General features: G+C 41.9%; 2 protein-coding genes across 3 annotated transcripts in view; one reads left to right on the top strand and one right to left on the bottom strand.

The window, feature by feature from the left end:
- aopep (aminopeptidase O (putative)) overlaps nucleotides 1–15,726 on the top strand; it is an 81,522-nt gene extending 65,796 nt beyond the window's left edge. The window contains 3 exon segments of the mRNA XM_022199979.2: nucleotides 4,954–5,040; nucleotides 5,125–5,273; nucleotides 15,066–15,726. Coding sequence (XP_022055671.2) covers nucleotides 4,954–5,040; nucleotides 5,125–5,265 — 228 coding nt within the window. The 3' untranslated portion in view covers nucleotides 5,266–5,273; nucleotides 15,066–15,726.
- A 517-nt stretch (nucleotides 15,727–16,243) lies between these two features.
- fancc (FA complementation group C) overlaps nucleotides 16,244–19,287 on the bottom strand; it is a 31,820-nt gene continuing 28,776 nt past the window's right edge. For both annotated transcript variants that reach the window (XM_051950862.1, XM_051950863.1), the window contains 2 exons: nucleotides 18,058–18,249; nucleotides 16,244–17,197 (listed from right to left, as the gene is read on the bottom strand). In XM_051950862.1, the coding sequence (XP_051806822.1) occupies nucleotides 17,051–17,197; nucleotides 18,058–18,249 (339 nt within the window). In that variant the 3' untranslated portion in view covers nucleotides 16,244–17,050. The remainder of the gene's footprint in view (nucleotides 17,198–18,057; nucleotides 18,250–19,287) is intronic.

The raw sequence follows: 19,287 nt of genomic DNA, 5'->3' as shown, positions 1-19,287 counted from the left end.
TACGGGAGCACGAGTGTGAAAAACACAGCAGTGGCAGAGCCTGTAAACTGTCCATGCTAACCCCCATCATTAACACATGGTTTGTCTTAAAAAGAAAATTTTGATACATATTCAGTGTTTTACAAGTTCTTATTAGTTCTATCAGCCGTTTTGTGCGGGCAGTAATGTAAATAATGTGGCTCATATGTTCTGTTGTGTGGAGCCAGTTCAGTGGTTATTGCGTTAAATCCAGCCAACTTAATGACATTTTAAATATTTACATTTAAAACAGTCTCAGGCATTTTGTTCAGGTCTGTATTTTGAACGATTTTCAATATGGAATCGGATATCCTGAAAACATATCTTGGGCGGGGATGGGCAGCATAGCTCAGTGGGTAAAGTGGCTGACTTGCAACCGGAGGGTCACAGGTTCAATCCTTGGCCTGGAGAGCTTGTGTCAAGGTGTCTCTGAGTCGTGGTTAGTGTGTGAATGGGTGAATATGACATATAATGTAAAGCACTTTGGGTATCTTTCAGGTATAGTAAAGCGCTATGTGCAGACCATTTACTATATCTTATTTCAGGGATTTAGCTTTCTGATTTAGGTTATTGTCTTGTAATTTTAGCAGTCGATCTTGTGATAAAAACTCGAGGCCGTTCTGTGTTTGGCCTCAAGTCCAGCTTTAGGTTAAGGCCTCTTTAGACAGACTTCCTGGCAGATGAAAGCAGATTCTCATCTGCAATTTCCAGGAAAAAAACTTTTAGCGCTTGCTAAAAATACGCAGGGCCATTATGCACATGGTCATGCATGGAAAAACACACACTTACACACACACTCACTCACAAACACCTGCACACACTTGTCTAAAGCCAATGGCCCAGTCCTAATGTTAGTAATCTCATTCAGAAGAGGTTAATCACCTACGTCTCTCCTTATAAAAGTGGCCATTTGTTCTCTTCTTTGTCTGTAGCTCTTTTTCTCCTTTTTTCTCAGTATCCTCTTCTCACTCAGCTTTGCTTTGTCTGGGACCACTTTCTCCTCAGATGATTGATGATTGATCTGTTTAGAATTCTTGGATAAATACAGGACTGAGTAGAGGCCAGCTGCCTGTAGCCCCTCAGTGTTTACTTCACAGAGAACGAGAGCTTTTCAGAATGAATGAATAATGGGTGATAGGAATGATTTCTGAAAGGCTGTTAGTGATACGCTGATGCCGAATGCGTTCTGAAAGAACTGACTGATCACCTGAAAATAGGACTGTATTATCAGGCTGAGCTCGTTCTTATGATGATTTCATGCCACATGAAGTGCAAAGCTTTGATATCTAACCATTCCAATGAATCCATTCTGCTGCTATTTCTGCTTTTAGTGGCAACAATCTGCTGTTATATGTTGTTGAGCTACATGTCAGTTGCATGTCTCAGTGCAAGCAAAGTGGACTGAAGCTGAAGTGAGACACTGCACAAGGTGATACAGGAGGCTGTCTGTGGGTCAAAGGCGCTCTGCAGACTGGCACGCAACCTTCAGTTTCTGTGTGTGTCATCTGCATGTGCATCTACACGGCAGTAAAAGCTAATATGCGGCTGACTACCAGTGTGCGTGCAGTCGGACTTCTTTTGTGTACGGTGTGAGCCACCATGAATATGTGTGTGAGTGCATTTGTGAGTCGGGGCATGTCTTTGCATGTATGAGAGAGAGTGCGTGACTTTTGCTCACTTCCTTTCATATGAGCCTCATGTGACGCGAGACCCCTTGTGTGTCTATACATGTGCACATGCATGTGTGTAGCTTCGTGAGTGCGTCTGTGATTTTGCGATAGCAGTACATGCCCACGTGTGCCAAAACCATCTGTTGGTTAGACGGGTCTTATTGTGAGTAAGGTGCTCGGGTTAGGTTTGGTTAAGCAGCCAGAGAGGAGACAGCAGAACAAGAGGGAAAGAGTTATTAAGAATAGTGAAGACAGAAGTAAAAAAAAAGTCATCCTGAGTTTATTTGTCTGCTTAAGTCAAAAAGATAATCTCAAAGGGCTTCAGAGGCTCACATTAGACTGGAAATAAAAACAGTTAGTCAAGTGAGCAAGAAAATCCTGCCTCAAAAATAATCATAAAAACCTTGGGGAAGGCTCACATGGGAAGAAATCCCTTCCAGGCCTAATAGGTGCCACTGGGCAAGCTACAAAAGAAAAGAGTAGTGGCTACATTTAGCTCATGTGGCAGAGTGCAGATATAGAAGGCAAAAAGGAAGAAACAAACAGCTAAAGGGATAAATGTGGGAAGTTTGCTTATTTCCTTTCTTGGCAAGTGCTATGACCTCCTCTGTATGCTAAAAAAAATATAGAAACGGGCAGAGAACAGTTGCCCGTTCTGTCTCAAGGTTAAAAATGCCTAATGAGTAAAAATCAGCTAAGGAGTAATAATGTGTAACAAATCATCTAATTCTAATCAAAGGACATTTTATTACATTTTGATGATTGCCTTAACAATACAAACATATGAAAAGATAGTAAACTAGGCACGTTTTTGACAAGTTTCCAAAATTACGCTCATGTATGTTACTTTTGTATGTTACTTTTGACAGAAAAAAGTTCACTTTTTTCCGTCAAAAAGTAACATACATAAGCGTAATTTTGGAAACTTGATAGGCCATTTGCCAAAAACGTGCCTAGTTTACTATCTTTTCATATGTTTCTATTGTTAAGGCAATCATCAAAGTGTAATAAAATGTCCTTCGATTAATCAATAAAAGAATTTGAATGTCTAGATGATTTGTTACACATTATTACTCCTTAGCTGATTTTTACTCTAATAGCATCTCTGAAGCTCACTAATTAAGATTTCTTATATTTGGCTCTAGTCAGTCACAGGAGTGCGGATGATCTTTTCATCTAATTCTCAAGAAGAATGAGAATATCACCCCAAAAGCTGTGTGCTATATAGTATTGGACAAGTCAAGGCTGCTGTAACGCTTTTCATCTTTAGTCCATGCACGCCTTTGCGTGAGATTCCAGCTGTATGAGACGTGTAAGTTTGTTCGTCATGGTAAGTGCGCACACACAAGGTGCTTGAGGAACAGTTGTAGCGTTTGTGTGTTGGGATCGGTGGTGGAGGGGGGAGGGAGGGGCGCAGTAATAAATGAAGGAATGTCACTGTGTAATTGCATGTGCTGTCAGAGGAGAGGGGCCCAGCGAGAGGAAGCAGAGTAAGAAGGGGGTAAGGAGAGGTGCACCAGGCAGCTGCTCTGCCCCAGGGCTCTCCCCAGGAATGTAACCCAGCACAGGGAACAGCTGCCGGGGCTGCAGAGGCCAGAAGGGCAGCGCTGGCACTAGAGGGTACACATACTGTACACACTAATGCGCACTCCCATGAATACAGACATACACGTATTCTTGATCTCGTGTGGGCAGGAGGCAGAAGAGCATTACATTTTACTTCCCTCTTGCCATGTCTGCTTAGGGATTTTTGTAGCTTCCCAGAAAGAAAAAAAAACCCTAAAACTATACAGAAAAAGGAAAGATTTAAAATTTGGATGAAAGGGGGACTTGAAAGCCCTTCGGAGACCAATTAAACTTATGCTTATTTAGTAGGCTGCAGAGGTAATTTGAGGATTTAAACGTGGTCGTAAATGGAGCGTTGCTCAGTCTCAGTCATTTTAATGCTACATGAGCAGATAGAAGGAAGTGCCACATTTCTGACACAAAAAAAAAGAAGCAAAACTCCTATTAGGAGTGTGAATGCTTTCTAGAATGTCATCTCAAAATGAATATCTGTATCTGCTTTAGAAATACTCAAAGCTTTAGCTGTTGAAATTGAATCAATCACTAAAAAAAAAAAAATCCCACTCTCGGTCACTGCACTCTCCAAGGGGCTAGTTTATTATCCCGAGTGTGTGGAGATGGTTACGCAGAAGAGCGAAGCACCCACAAAAAACCAGCCAAGGGAAACTGTTCGGCTTTAAAGTAGTGACAGTGCTTTAAAAGATTTTTCATCTGGAATTTTTTATCGCTCTCCTGTCTTTTTTATCATCCTCAGCCTGTTGTGTCTTCTACACAACAGTATATACTCACACAAACACACACACACACACACTCTGCCTGCGTTCACCCAGACACACACGCGCTCACGTGCACGCTCATAGCAGATGATGAAGGATGATGGTTGAGGCAGGGACAGAGCCAGTCTCTGATCTCTCCTGTAACCGCGGCAACAGAGCTCCTATTGATCCTCTGGGAGAAAGGCCAGGAATTAGCTTTCACACACACACACACACACACACACACACACACACACACACACACACACACACACACACACACACACACACACACACACACACACACACACACACACACACATATATATATGGACACATACGGTAAAAACTACAGCTACAAACACACACACACACAAACTGTGAACAGTCAGAATTAAATGGAACTTTTAAATGTGAAGATTGAGACGATTCTCTTTCCAAAACCGACTTCACATCTGTTAATCCCCATTTCCTGGATCAATCGATTTATTGTCAGTGGAGCAGTTTTCCAGATTTGTCTCCAGGCCTGTCGGATGACCTGTTTGTCTTTTTTGTTCCTGGCATTGAGGGAGACCTGTTAATGTCTGGCTGCACTGGCTAAAACCAGAGAAATAAACTGTTTTCCGCAATGGCAACACACAAAAGACTTTAAATCTTCTCATCAACACCATTCTGCTTTTTAGGGATTTTATTGGCGGCATAAGCTGCATTTTAGAGTAATTAATTCTTCCAAATTCATATTGAATTACTGAAGGTATATAAATGTTGGCAAATGTAGATGTTGTTAGTATTTTTCTTTGCTTTCTTGGTTCTATTCGGGTTCAAGTGTTTTGGCAGAAGAGAGTTTACATCTCACATCATGCATCTTGCATCATATTTACAATAAATAAATTTAATTTGGCGTTCCATTAAAGGCATTTCTTTTCCGCTCTGTTGGTTTCCAGGTGCGACATCGCTGGTGTGAGCTGGTGGTCAAACATGCGTACGCTCAGGCTTATGGAGACGTCGAACACTTCCTGGTTCATGACCAAGTAAATGCACACAATCAAAGCATCATTAAAAACACTGATCGAGCATCAGAGAAAACAGGAGAGTAAAGCAATTGTGCGTTCCAGGCCATGGGTGTGTATCTGTACGGGGAGCTGATGGTTCAGGAGGACGCCGAGCAGCAGGCCGTGGCTCGTCGCTGCCTCTCGTTGGTCCAAGAGGAAATGGACCAATCGGCTCGCAGGGTGGTGGAGGAGATGGTGCTCTGACTCTGGAGGTGAAGTCTCATTTTCAGTTCTTTACATTGACTGGCGTCGAAGCATGTCTCGCCATATTTTTGCTCGTATGCTCTCCTTTTGAAACTCATTACGCCGAAATCAATTTTTTGCCCCTCAACTTCGAGGAGCTCCGGTTTCATCGCTCTGCTTTTACTGCTCTCATTGGCACCGAATATGGTCCGAAATTACATCAGCAAGTCTCTAAACAAGCTGAATCAGAAATGTAAAAATACACTCGCGTGGGTTCATAAAATAAGATTCGAAGTTATCTGCTTAGGGTTTTCTGTTTCTTGATATTTGCAGCTCAGTTCGCAACAAGACGCCTGATAATACGCTGATGAGTCACTCGAACCATCCAAAGGGGAAAAAAAGGAACCAATAACATTCCAGTACAATAAAGCGCAGAGGGGCTGCAGAAATATAATAGCAGCATTTCCCAAATATTCGGTATCATCTAATACTTTGGCTTAGGCTAATTATTGTTATTCTTCAGATGTTTTGAAGTATTTCCATGTTTTAAAGACACTATTTTTATCTCATATCTGACCCTGTAGTCTGAAATGGCTTCTGTTAAGGAGAGCTTTGTGTTGAATTGATCCCGATTGCATCTGCCCCAGCGGACAGTTCGCACTTGAGCCACTTGGCTACCTTTGCTGCACATTCCTCCCTGAGGCCACTGAGTGTGCGTCTTATGTGTGTGTCTATGCACATGTGTGTTTGTAGACTCAGAATGGGGCCTTTTCCGTGGTTTCACAGCAGCGCCGTCAGGATGTGTTTGTCAGAGAAGGAATTTGGGAATGCGTTCCTCAAACAAACGAGAGAGAGAGGACAGAAAATAGAGAGGGAACAGGTCAGTGAGCATTCTGTGAGGGGCTCAGGATGGTCTCCGCTCGATGTGGAGTGATTTTTATACCGCTGACCCCTGAAGTTCCTCCTGTGCGTGTCCGTGCACATGCATAACCACAACTGACTCCAAACAGTGAGGGCTTTTATTGGTCTGACACTAAATGAAGGATGAGGGAAATTTATGGTTCAGGAAAAAAGAAAAGGGAGGAAGAGAAAGAGCGGAAGGGAAGAGCTGAGTGAAGACAGGTCTCTTTGAAGCTGCTGATCTTTTCATAACAGTCCTGCTGTTATTGACATTAACCGTTGAATAATGAGACCACGCAATTAAATTGATCTCAGCTTGACAATTTAAGTATAGTATCCCAAATATTCTTCAAAGTTATTTAATACAGTATAATGTCGTATCGTGGATGCTGTAGCACAGTCAGATTTTTTCTTTCTTCAGATGTCTTTGACAGCAGAGACAGACATGAAAGATGTAAAGAGATCCAAGCATGCAACAAGCTGGAATTTAATAAAGGACAATGGCACATGCCACAGTAGGATCATAGCATTTGTAGAACTACGCAAGCAGTAGTCAAAGTCAAAGAAGGAAAAAAAAGATCATTTGTCCAAATCTGTTTTGGATTTCAAACTCAATTACTAAATTTGTCTGCTTCATTAAACTCGTGTCATGTGGTTTCAAGCTACAACTTATGATTATTTTCTTGCCTAAATTATTGTATAGTCTACAAATTGCCAAAAAAAAGTGGAATAATTGCAATGTTTAAGACGAACAGTGCAGAAGTCAATGAAATTTAATTCAAATTCATACAAAGCTGAAAAAGGAAGGCAAAATATTGTCACATTTAAGAAGCCAAAACCAGCAAATGTCAAGCAAGTTGCTTGAAAACTGGGTTAAGCAATTCTCAGTTAATTTATTGTCGACCTACTAATTACCTAATTGGTTAAACTGAAGTGTGGTCTGTAGCGCGGCTTGGTTGAAATGTGTTAAAATCTTTCTTGTAACTTCAGCAAAGTGTGAAGCTGTCACCAAAATCTGGTAAAGAGACTGATCAACTCTGACATGCATGTACAAATGATCAAGATTCTCTTTTCTTACAGCACCTTCCTTACATCTTCTAACCAAACACAATGTGAGAATACAAATTTCTGACAGGAAATAGTCATATATTTTTCTAGAAGTACACACGTGGACAAAATTGTTGGTACCCCTCAGTTAAAGAAGGAAAAACCCACAATTCTCACTGAAATCACTTGAAACTCACAAAAGTAACAATAAATAAAAATTTATTGAAAATTAAATCATCAAAAACAGCCATTACTTTTGAATTGTTGATTAACATAATTATTTAAAAAAACAAACTAATGAAACAGGCCTGGACAAAAATGATGGTACCTCTATAAAAGATTGAAAACTATTTGACCAGAGTGACATGATTAACTCAGGTGTGTCATTTAATTGACATCACAGGTGTTTCCAAACTCATAATCAGTCAGTCTGCCTATTTAAAGGGAGACAAGTAGTCACCCTGCTGTTTGGTGAAAAGGTGTGTACCACACTGAACATGGACAACAGAAAGCGAAGGAGAGAATTGTCCCAGGACATCCGAAAAAAAATTATAGACAAACATCTTAAAGGTAAAGGCTATAAGACCATCTCTAAACAGCTTGAAGTTCCTGTGACAACAGTGGCTCATATTATTCAGAAGTTCAAGACCCACGGGACAGTAGCCAACCTCCCTGGACGTGGCCGCAAGAGGAAAATTGATGACAAATTGAAGAGACGGATCGTTGGAATTGTATCCAAAGAGCCCAGAGCAACCTCCAAAGAAATTAAAGGTGAACTCCAAGGCCAAGGTACATCAGTGTCAGATCGCACCATTCGTCGTTGTTTGAGCCAAAGTGGACTTCATGGGAGACGACCAAGGAGGACACCACTGCTGAAAAAAACTCATAAAAAAGCCAGACTGGAATTTGCAAAAATGCATGTTGACAAGCCACAAAGCTTCTGGGAGAATGTCCTTTGGACAGATGAGACCAAACTGGAGCTTTATGGTAAGGCACATCAACTCTATGTTCATAGACTCAAAAACCAAGCATACGAAGAAAAGAACACTGTCCCTACGGTGAAACATGGAGGAGGCTCAGTAATGTTTTGGGGCTGCTTTGCTGCATCTGGCACAGGGTGTCTTGAAAGTGTGCAAGGTACGATGAAATCTGAAGACTATCAAGGCATTCTGGAGAGAAATGTGCTGCCTAGTGTCAGAAAGCTTGGTCTCAGTCGCAGGTCATGGGTCTTCCAACAGGACAACGATCCAAAACACACAGCCAAAAACACCCAAGAATGGCTGAGAGAAAAGCGTTGGACTATTCTAAAGTGGCCTTCTATGAGCCCAGATCTGAATCCCATTGAACATATGTGGAAGGAGCTGAAACATGCCATTTGGAGAAGACACCCATCAAACCTGAGACAACTGGAGCTGTTTGCTCATGAGGAGTGGGCCAAAATACCTGTTGACAGCTGCAGAACGCTCATTGACAAATACAGAAATCATTTAATTGCAGTGATTGCCTCCAAAGGTTGTGCAATAAAATATTAAGTTATGGGTACCATCATTTTTGTCCAGCCCTATTTCATTAGTTTGTTTTTTTAAATAATTATGTTAATCAACAATTCAAAAGTGATGGCTGATTTTGATTATTTAATTTTCAATAAATTTTTATTTATTGTTACTTTTGTGAGTTTCAAGTGATTTCAGCGAGAATTGTGGGTTTTTCCTTCTTTAACTGAGGGGTACCAACAATTTTGTCCACGTGTGTATGTGAGTTTGGTAATCTAGCAGTATACTGTTGAAATACAAAGCTGACAAGGTGATTTTCAGGGCTTTTCATTGAACTCTATCTGACTTAGCTGAAGTGAAAACACTGCTAAACCTAGCCTCAATTCTTCATCTTCCACGCTTTCATTCAGCTCGCTGTATTACTGTCTTACACACCTCCACTTCAGCGAGGTCAAGGAAGGCGTCTGCAGCCTCGTTCAACACCGGCTGCGTCACAAGGTGCCGCTAAATACATGTCCACAGCAACCTGAGTGACTTACAGCACCAAATCCTTTTTTAGGCCATGACCAAGCTGTTATAAGACGGGCTTTTATCTTCAGACACAAACACACAGACTGAGACAGCTTTATGCATTTGCACAGGATGTGAAAAGGCTTTCTCGACAAGTGCTTGGCATCTGGCTTGGTCCTGATAAATCTGTCTGACACACACACACACGCACACGCAAACATACATCCAGCAACACACACATGTAGCGTCTGTCTGTCTGTGCCCGCAGATCTTTTGTCATCATCGTCCGTCGCTGCACCTCCCTGTGGAGTCTCACCACAAGTACAGAGGGAATGAAACGGAATAGCAACAAACCAAAAAGAACAGAAGAGGAGAAGGAGCTGTTTGAGATTAATAACCTAACTTTTACTATTGCTTCCCATTGGACCGACCCAAACAAGCCTAAACATCAATGGATCATGCTGGTCAACTGAGCTCAGGTCCAGACCCCTCTCCAATTAAAATGATGGATGAACAGACCTCCTTGCTGCTTTTTCATATTGCACTGTGGGGAGATGGATTTATGTTTTACTGCTCAGTTTGTCTTCCCCCATCGTCCTTTTCCTTTTTTTTTTTGAACTAGAACAGTCCTCCCTGTACCCTTTTACACCCTCTCTCTCACACACACACACACACACACAGACCACAGTACAGTGGGATTAGGCAGAGGCAGGCTGAGAGGGTCTTAACTGAAAACAACATGTCTGTCAGGGCGCACTCCCTGCTCTGTGTTTTTAGTCCTAAAAAGCACAACCCTTTAAAAGAGAAGGGTGGTCTCTCCCCCTGTCTCCCCCCCCTCCTCTCCCCACCACTTTTCCCCTCCCTGCTCACTCCCTCGTTCTTTTCTTCCCCCGGTACATGCCTCTGGAATCCCTCTTGATCCGCTTAATGAGGGGCATATCGCCGGGTTAGCCGAGCGTGGCGAATGGGAGACGAGGAGAGGGGTACCCAAGGAAATAGTGTGAGAGAGCGGGAGCGAGGATCTACAGGTCTGCTGTTTCACAGCAGACATAAGGGAGGAAAAACAAGGAGGAAAGTTAGAGCAGGGTGTAGTAGGTTAGCGGTGGACTGGAGCTGAACACACACACACACACACACACACACACACAAAAGAGACAGAGAGAAGATCTTGTTCTTTCATGTCTGGGCTGTGAGGGTTCCTGGCGTGATGATTTGTGACTTATGATAAAATCACATTGCCAGGGATTACCACATAGCCCTGACCCTGCCGGCTGCTATAGCAACCACAGCCCCTCCTATACACACACACACACACACACACACACACACACACACACGTCCCTCCAGAAACTTAAAACTAAAGAAGACATGATTATAAGGGTGTGCATGATTGTGTTGGAGGAGCTGGAAGTGGAGGGGGAAAAAAAGGATGATGAGGGAGCTCATCACTGTGGGCGTTTTGTAAGAGTGTGTGCGCGCATGTGTGTGTGTGTACATGTCAGTCAACCAGACAGGTTTTTGTATCCTCTCTCCAGCCAGACACAGAGCTTAGCTGATTGGTGAACAGTGATTGATTTCCTCTTTGTTCACAGTGGCTAAGTTCTGCACCTGAGGAGAGCATGACCCAGACAAGCAGACAAAAGGAGACAATAAGTGGGTGTGAAAGAAGGAAAGAAAGGAAAGAAATGTGCTGTTAAGTTTTTACAGTGGTGGGAATGTGTGTGTGTGTGAGGACAGTCGAGCCTTATTTTTACTTTCCTGCTTTAATTATCTCACGTGTTTTCACATTTCACTCCATCCTGTGTCCTGCTGTTTTCCCACTCGATCGTCCTGCATCTTCTTTCACCTCTCCCTTCGTCCCCTTATCTCGTTTCTCTCCTCATCTCCCAGTTTTTCTTCACTTTGCTCTGAATAGCTCTCCTCCAGACTAACTTGCATGTCTGTATAACTTTCCGCCGAGATCCTCTCACTCAGAAGAATTAAACGCACCGGGCCTCCTCGCAAATTCAAAACGCTATGCAATGTTACTAATGAGCGCCACGCTACGCTCTCCTGCTTTGTCTTTCTTCTTCTTTCATCTTCCGCTGCGTTCACCCCTCTGCCTCCGTCTCCTTTTAGTCGCGTAGTACGAAGGATAATCCTGCAGATGATGCCGGTTTGCACGCTCTGTAGTTCTAGCAAAGGTGAGAGCCAAGTGTCTCAGGAGAGAAGCTGTAAATGCAGTACTAATGAGGCCTGGGGAGACCCAAACGCCGCTAAATGCTGCTGACAGTTATTTCATCAGTCCTGGAGCAGTGGCCATCATCATCATCATCATCACCTTAATCTCCACTACTGTCCCATCAGTTTGATAGTAGACCAGTATTATTGTTTAACGATCTATTTAGTTAAATTAATTCAACCTAGACTCAACATGCATTAAAATTAATTGTGCTCCCCCATTGGAGAAAATGAGTTTTTGCAGATAGAAAAACAGTTCCTGCCTTATTCAATTTAAACCTTTTCTAAAACCCTCAAAGACTTTTTTAAGGAGACTCAAGTCAATTCTCTCTACCAGGACCTGCAGATACCGTAAACACCATATGTACGTTAAACCTTTCTAATTAAGGGCACCTCCAATTTATTTCGCTTTTTGCTCCATTTAATGTGCACACTTGAGTTCTCCCAGCGTGAATATGCACAGCAGCCAAATGATTTTGGTGTCTGCTTGGTTAGCATTTTAAAGAGAATACTTTTAAGGAAATGCATGATGAGGAAAATGATGCCATCCTCATAACAGCAGCCAATTAGCCTTACTTAGCACAGAGGCTAGAAAAAGAGGGAGAATCTGAACAATATATACAATACAATTTATTCTGTACAAAAACTAAAATCTAAACCGACTTTTTGGTGCTACAGGAGGTTAAATTAGCTACTGTTTCTTGGTTAGTTTTTTGCGCCATTTTAACAGCTAGATACACTTCCACTCGCATTTTTCTGTCTTTATGCTGACATAGGTTGACTGCTGCTGGCTGTAGCTTCACATCGGTCCCGCAGATAGAAGAGTGGTATCAGTTTAATCGTCCAGCCTCACAGCAAGAAACTGAATAAACGTATTTGCCAAAATGTCAAACTATTCCTTTGACTTTGCAGTCAAGATGGTCTACAGCAGGGTCACCCGTTGGAAAAAGGTCGGCGGGGGCAATCATAAAATCACTTCTCAAAATCATCCTTTAAGTACTTAAAGTGCCTCGGGTTTGAAACTTGGAAATACTTTGGCAGTGAATGGTGCTGTTCGGGCATCACTGGCTGATGTGTATTGATTTTTGATGTAATCGTAGCCCGAGGAAGCCCAGATACAGAGACCCATAAAGCAGACGGATTCTCACAAATTCCCACAGTGTGAAGGAAAACAAGACTGAGGCGTCAAAGATGGAAATCTCGATAAAGATTTCAAGGTCCTTCCATGATTTGGGTGTCAGTTTCACTTGATCGGGACAATTTAATGCTCCTGCAGTGGATTTCATGTGCAGTATAAGCTTCTGTTGTTTCGTCTCAGATAGGAGAAACAAAAAGCTGCGGTCCTGTAAAACACCCACTGATAACATGAATAGCAGGAATTCTCAGTTGGGTTACACCACATGCTTTGTTTCAAGCATCACACAGTGTGCCGAGAGAAGGTTCCCGAATTAGTCGAGATAAGCTTTACCACAAAAGAAAAACAATGCAAACACAGGATGAACGTTCTCAGCAATATGAGCAACTTCATCGTGCAAGGTTGTGTTTTCTTTGCCGATACAATGATAAATACGTATTCCACACGCCCCGAGAAGTAGATTTGTTTTGGCGCTGTTATACAACAACCTCCATTTGCATCTCCCATCCAAACAAGCAGCAGCAGAGAAAACTAGTTCCTACTAAGAGCAGTCGTCAGCTAACAGCAAGCTGTCCATATCTGCATCTGGATTTTGTGCAAGCAATTAACCGTGTCACTAAAACCCTGAAGTCCTGACCAGCAGTAACTTCATGTAGACTCCATTATTTTAAACCAGCTAATTGTAATGCAGATCTGTACTGTTCTGGACCGACCGCTCCCTAATCAAAACAGTGACAGATGGCCGAAAAAGTATTTTTAAAACTGGTCAGTCTTTTTTCGTCAATTAGAATGTGAGGGGGCATTATAGCGCTCTATATTCACGGCGACAAAATGGCGACTAAACGAGGACAGATGTGTGAATTAGAAATGAGGGCCATGTGGAGCCTGCCATTTTTAGACCTATATTTAGGGCCTGTTAAAAGAGTAATGACCATCAAAGGCCTGTAAAAGAGAGGAATTGCCATCAGAGCCCGTATCTAAAAGGTGATTTATTACACTCTAATAGGAGGGAAATGGTGCTCTACACGTCAAAGGACAAAGCAACATTGTATAAAGACACTGAAAATAAACTTATTCGGGCCCACAACGCTCACATCCTCTTCTCGTCATGCATGTTAAACTTGACTGATTGTCTCCTTAATGTCGGGTTTATTTCAGGGAGCTGTTGCATTGGATTCTTTTTCAAAGCAAAAGCTGGCAACTTTTGCAATCTTAAGTAATGCAGTATGTCGGCATGTTTGTCACAGAAGGTGGTGGAATGCGATTCTGATGGATTTATATTTCAATTGATATGATCAGACTCCTAAAATAGTCTTGTAGCCTCTTTTTGCCAACAATGTGCCAGCATTATTGGATCCATGCAGCAGCAGTGTTCTAGCAGCGGTGAGGTTTGAGCCGTGTCGACCACACCTTTCACCAGCTGGTAAAATCGAACAATCTCAACAGTTTAAATGGACCTACGGTAGCGTGGTTTCTCGTGGGTTTGGCAAACTAAAGGGAACACTGCTTGACGTGCTGCCTAAGTCTGTGTTGCTTTTTGCGTCATTACAGAAACTGCAAATAAACGAAAAGTTCCTAGCGAGCGCTCCGTGAGAAAAGGAGAACAGAGATTTGGGCTTGGATTCCTGTGCCTACTGAGCTGATAATCAGTCCTACAGAACCACTGGCTCAGTTCAGCAGGAACAGGAGTCCAGTCCACTCACCACCGAACCAGAAACAAACATTAGTCCCAACAGACTTATTCTCCCCTTTGAACACGTTACGTACAAGAGCAGTTACTGAGGAGTTTAATTCACAAGATTTTTTTTTTTTTTTTTTTAAAACAGCAGGATGAAGTGCACTATATTTCAAGACAATACGTTTTGCAAGTTCATTAAAGGAGAGTTTCAACTATCAAGGAGTGTAATTAATGGATTTGGGGTCAAAGTTAAACACATTTTTTCTAACAGCTCGGAACTTCTTGGTAAAACCCGGCTGATAATTTAGTTGGGTCGTTTTGTTTTTCTGTATTTCTGTTTATGACATTTTGTTAATTCAACCAATTTCAGTAACCGTTAAATCATTGTTGCTGTTTTTAGGGATATTTCTTTGGATTCTAAACTTTATTTAGGATTTTGGATGTTTTGTAGAACTAACACATCATTTAGCCAACAAAAAATGTCATTAAAATGTGTTTAAAAACTCTTACTAACATATAACAAGGAACTATAGCAAGTTTGCGGTAAAGATGTTAAAAAGAATAGTCATCACTGCACAGTTTGTCCACTAGAAGGTGCTGCTGGCAGGTTTAACGATGAAATGTTCTAAAAATTTTGGACTCTTGGTATTCAAAAATCCAGAATCCCGTTGCATCTCTGTCCACACAGCACACCTGCACTGTGGTGTTTGTCCAGCCGAAAACACACAGCATTCAGTTTGTTTTCACACCAGGTAGATAACCGCAGCCAGAGGATTGTAAACATCTACCAAATGTTGCGTAATGCTCCAATCTGTACGTATTCTTCATTCTGTTCCAGGTGGCTGACTGCGGACAGAGATGACAGGAGTTTGGCACTGAGGGCACACGAGGGTCCAGCATTCACCTCCTCTTTCTCTGGGACGCTGCAGAATCGCTCAGCAGTGTGAACACCAGAAGGCTGCGTTCGTACTCTACAGCCAAGGCCAACTGGCAGGGTTTAGAGCACAGCAGTTCTGTTCATTCGAGTCTAAAGAAATAGCTGGTGCGTGCGAGCCACTAACTATACAAGCTGCTCAGAGTGAGATAATGTTGTCGACGACATTGTTGCTGCGGGTCGAGAGCGGAGAACATGCATTATTTCACCCTTTTTACAGTGACAGGTAACTAGAAACTCATGGATAAAGACTGCTCCTCCAGCCATGTTTAAGAACCCGAGCCGCCGTGTTTAAGTTACGGCCTGTTTGTGTAGGTGTGTGTGAGTTCATGTCTGTTTAGTCTGAAGTCATGATCTGGTTCTTAAGAGTTTAGACTGGAAATGCATGTGTAATGTTTCATCGCAAATCTGGCCTGTAACGAAACTGGAGAATGAAGAACTCTCAGGGCTTTTCTGTGTGTGTAAATGATGGTTTCTGCTGTGCAGGCAAATACTGATAGTGAACCTTTTTCTACAAAATTTTTGATTTGCACATGTCCAAATAAAAATGTTTCTTTAAAACACATATGATGTTTCTGTGAGCATATTCCATCACTAAATTGCTAAGTCTGTCATGTCTATTGCACTGATTTTGCTAAATACTACAGCCAGATCGTCGTATGAATGAAACACTGGTTGCACCAAAAAAAAAAAATAATCCACGTACATTCATTTGTTGCAAAATCCGTGATGCTGCACTTCAATTTTCTCTTGAAGAAGTTGTGTGTTTTTAATAAAATCGAACAATAGTTACTAATCTAAGAACACAATATCTTTTTAACCAGTCAGAATGTGAAAAATACATTTGGGGTTTTTTTTTGCCTTTTGTCTTTTCTTTTGTTAGAAAGGAGACAAGAGTACTCGGGAACATTTAAACTGTCACAGTCTTACGTCAAACATGGAGCCGACCAATTTATAAGAAAATGCCACAGTGTTAACACCTTTTATCCAGAGTCTTTCATAATGCATAAATATGAGCTCCCATGTAGTTAAATCAGTAAACTGAGATCTATTTTAAACAGTCCAGTAACAACTCCAACCTTTAGCCCATTATTGACTTTTGAGACTTGAAAAATTTATTATCAAACAAGAAGAATGTGTCAAATACAAGACAAAATATTACAGATCCTGAATGATGTCAAACACTCATTTTTCTCACAAAAACACAAATGTATAGGCATTTTTTGACATTTGTGTCCCATTCTAGGAGGAGTCAACCAGTTACATTACAGTTGCTTACAATTGGAACAGAAACACAAGAGGACACCTTTACAAACAATGAAGCAATAGAAGATGCACACACAGAAAAAGTGACATTACTTGTTTGCATTTTATCCTTTCCTTAATACTGTGCTAATATTGTATGTTCTCCATAAAAGAACAGTCGTAGCACAAACGGTAATTCCAAAGACAACTGGCATTTGGCTTTCCCTTCCTTCAAAACCGACGTCAGCATGTGTAGCGTGAAGGATTTATATTGTGAGGCAATTACATGAGTGGGAGGACTCCGACACGTTGTACGAGCTGCTGCTTCTTTGCTCTGTGATCTGTCACCGCTCAAGTGTCCTTGTGGGCCTTGCAGTTGTGTTATGTGTGTGTGTGTACGTACGTATAATTGTAGCCTCGCCACATAATCTGTCCTCGCTGGGTTGTTTTGACACACTCCTGTCATTGTACCGCAGCATATCTACACGAGAGCACGGCAATTTGTCATTCCGCAAGCGTGCTTTGGAAAAACCCAAGTGCGAAGATGAACCGACTGCTGCGTGCGTGTGTGGGTTACGCACTCTCACCTGTTTCAGAGTAAGCAAGCGTGTGCGCTCCGCTCGCCTCGCAGCGTGGCTTCATGCCTAATGCATGTGTGTTAGAGTTTTCTGAAGCTCCTTGATCCTGAGATGAACTCTGTCGTTTGATAAGCAGCTTCCTTCACTTAGTCTGAGCTCCAGTGAGCTGAGAACACATGCTGCTTCATCAACCAGACCAGAATGATGCACCACCTGGACTGACACACACACACACAAGAACACACAAAGACAAAAAGTCATTGCCTGTGACGGGGCCGGAAAGCTTTAAAACGAAAAGCAAAGCCCGTCTCACATTTTCTCAAACAGAAAATGGAGTTATTTTCTGCAATAGATTATGATAGAAAATTCAGCAGCACGCCAGAAAAACGAAGTCTCAGTAATTCAATGGTAAAGACAGGGGTTTTTTTGGTCTAATTTGTGTGTGTTGTTTTGCATCAAACATTACATTTATTCAGGCTTTGCATTTTAAAAGCACAGCAAAAACACTAGACTATGTGTTTTCAACTTAATGGAGCCTTTCATGTACATCACAGGCTTTAAAAAAGAGCATATGTTTCTACTAAGTCAACCCAGGAGTAAAACAGTTCTGCCAAGATCAAGATTCAATTTTAGGCTTTTGGTTGTATTTTGGGGGAGCGGCTGTGGCTCAAGTGTTAGGGGTCAGCAGTTTAGTCTTTGTCCCCTCCTGTCTACATGTCTACACGTGAATGAAAGGTAAATTGCGAGGCCATTTCTACTGTTAGAAAAGCATCACGTAAGTGCAATCCATTTTCAGTCTCAAATTTAATACAGTGCACGAAAAGAGGAAAGAAAAACTCAAACATCCACAATTCCATACTGAGGAAGATTGTGTGATGCTCTAAAATGGACCTTGTGATGAGATGTGTTTTTGTCAAATGCTGTCTCCAAGGTCAAGAAGGAACTTCCAGTCACAAAGTATTTATAAATTAGTCTGAAGCAGAACAACATGTGCAGTGAGTCATCATGTGCATGACTGTTTAAGCACTGGACATTTGGAAGAAGAATTTGAAAATGTCTGAAAACAGACTCACCGTCTGTAAAATCTCTGTTGAAACACTCAGTGGCTGCTGGCAGAAAACAGCAAAATTAACTAAGAGGCTGAGGGTCAATAATGGAGCCGGTGATGACGGCAGAGTGACCAACGACTGCAGGCGGTCAATGGGAGGACGAGCTGAGACCGAGAAAACAGAGCGTAGGTGTTCCCATGCTTCTCTGGCTCCTACCTGGTAACACAAAGATCACATAAATTATTAAGCAAATCCTTTTTTAGGGATTTTTAAAGGCACACTGCTTTTGTCATGCAAATACAGATCAGTAAACAGAATTCACGAATGATAGAGGGAGACAGCCTAATGCAGGATGAACACACATTTGTAATGGCAGAGATGGCGGTGACAAGAGCAAGTCTCCAAGGGTTATGAGAGGAGGCGGACAAACTGGAGACAGAGAGACGAAACTCAGGCCAGCTGGCCAGACACTCACTGAGAAATCAATACTACATCACCCTTTTCACCCAGCTCCTCTCCCTCATCTATATCCCTTCTCTCCTCACCACTGCCTCACTCTCTCCCTCTCAGATAGGGGCCATCCATAATTTATTCTTTAATGTGCTATTCTTCTCTCTCTGCATCGGTTCTATGGCTTTTAATGACAACACACCTGCCTAGAGCAAACAACAGGCCATCCACATTGCTACACTGTTGAGTTATGATGCTGCACAACAAAGACAGACTGCATGAGATTTCATCCAAACCATGTGCTTCTCTTGTCACATCAAACAAACCTGTGAACTCCAACACAGAGTTGCTCTTCATCATTTAGCTCCAGTAGAGTTGATAATGCAGGAGAAATAATTTTACTTCCAAATGAAGTTTCGATGAAGTGACCAAGCAGCCACTGTGAGGCTGTGATCGGGCACAGAAGTATGCCACGTTCCATGTTCGTTTTCTTAGTTTAGTGTATAAGCAAGGTAATATTTGATTACTAGCATTAAACACAAAGTACAACTGAGGCTGTTGGGATTCTCATTACTTTTATATTTAGTTAAAAACAAAGCAGTGGATAAATTTAAATTTCGAAACAGAGGTAGTGCAAGTTATTTTAACTCATTCTGGGGGAAACATGGATGTGACCTTATTTCATAGCAAGCCATGCGATACTTAGTGAGATATGTCAGTCAGAACCACAGTGGTAGACCAGTACGGTCATAGCATGGCAAGGAAAAAACAGGAAAAAATGTTATATTATTTATTCTTCAAGTA

The sequence above is a fragment of the Acanthochromis polyacanthus genome, chromosome 7, assembly GCF_021347895.1.
Source record: "Acanthochromis polyacanthus isolate Apoly-LR-REF ecotype Palm Island chromosome 7, KAUST_Apoly_ChrSc, whole genome shotgun sequence".
In the NCBI taxonomy this organism is placed as follows: domain Eukaryota; kingdom Metazoa; phylum Chordata; class Actinopteri; family Pomacentridae; genus Acanthochromis; species Acanthochromis polyacanthus.
This window is presented reverse-complemented; position numbering and strand designations above follow the sequence as displayed.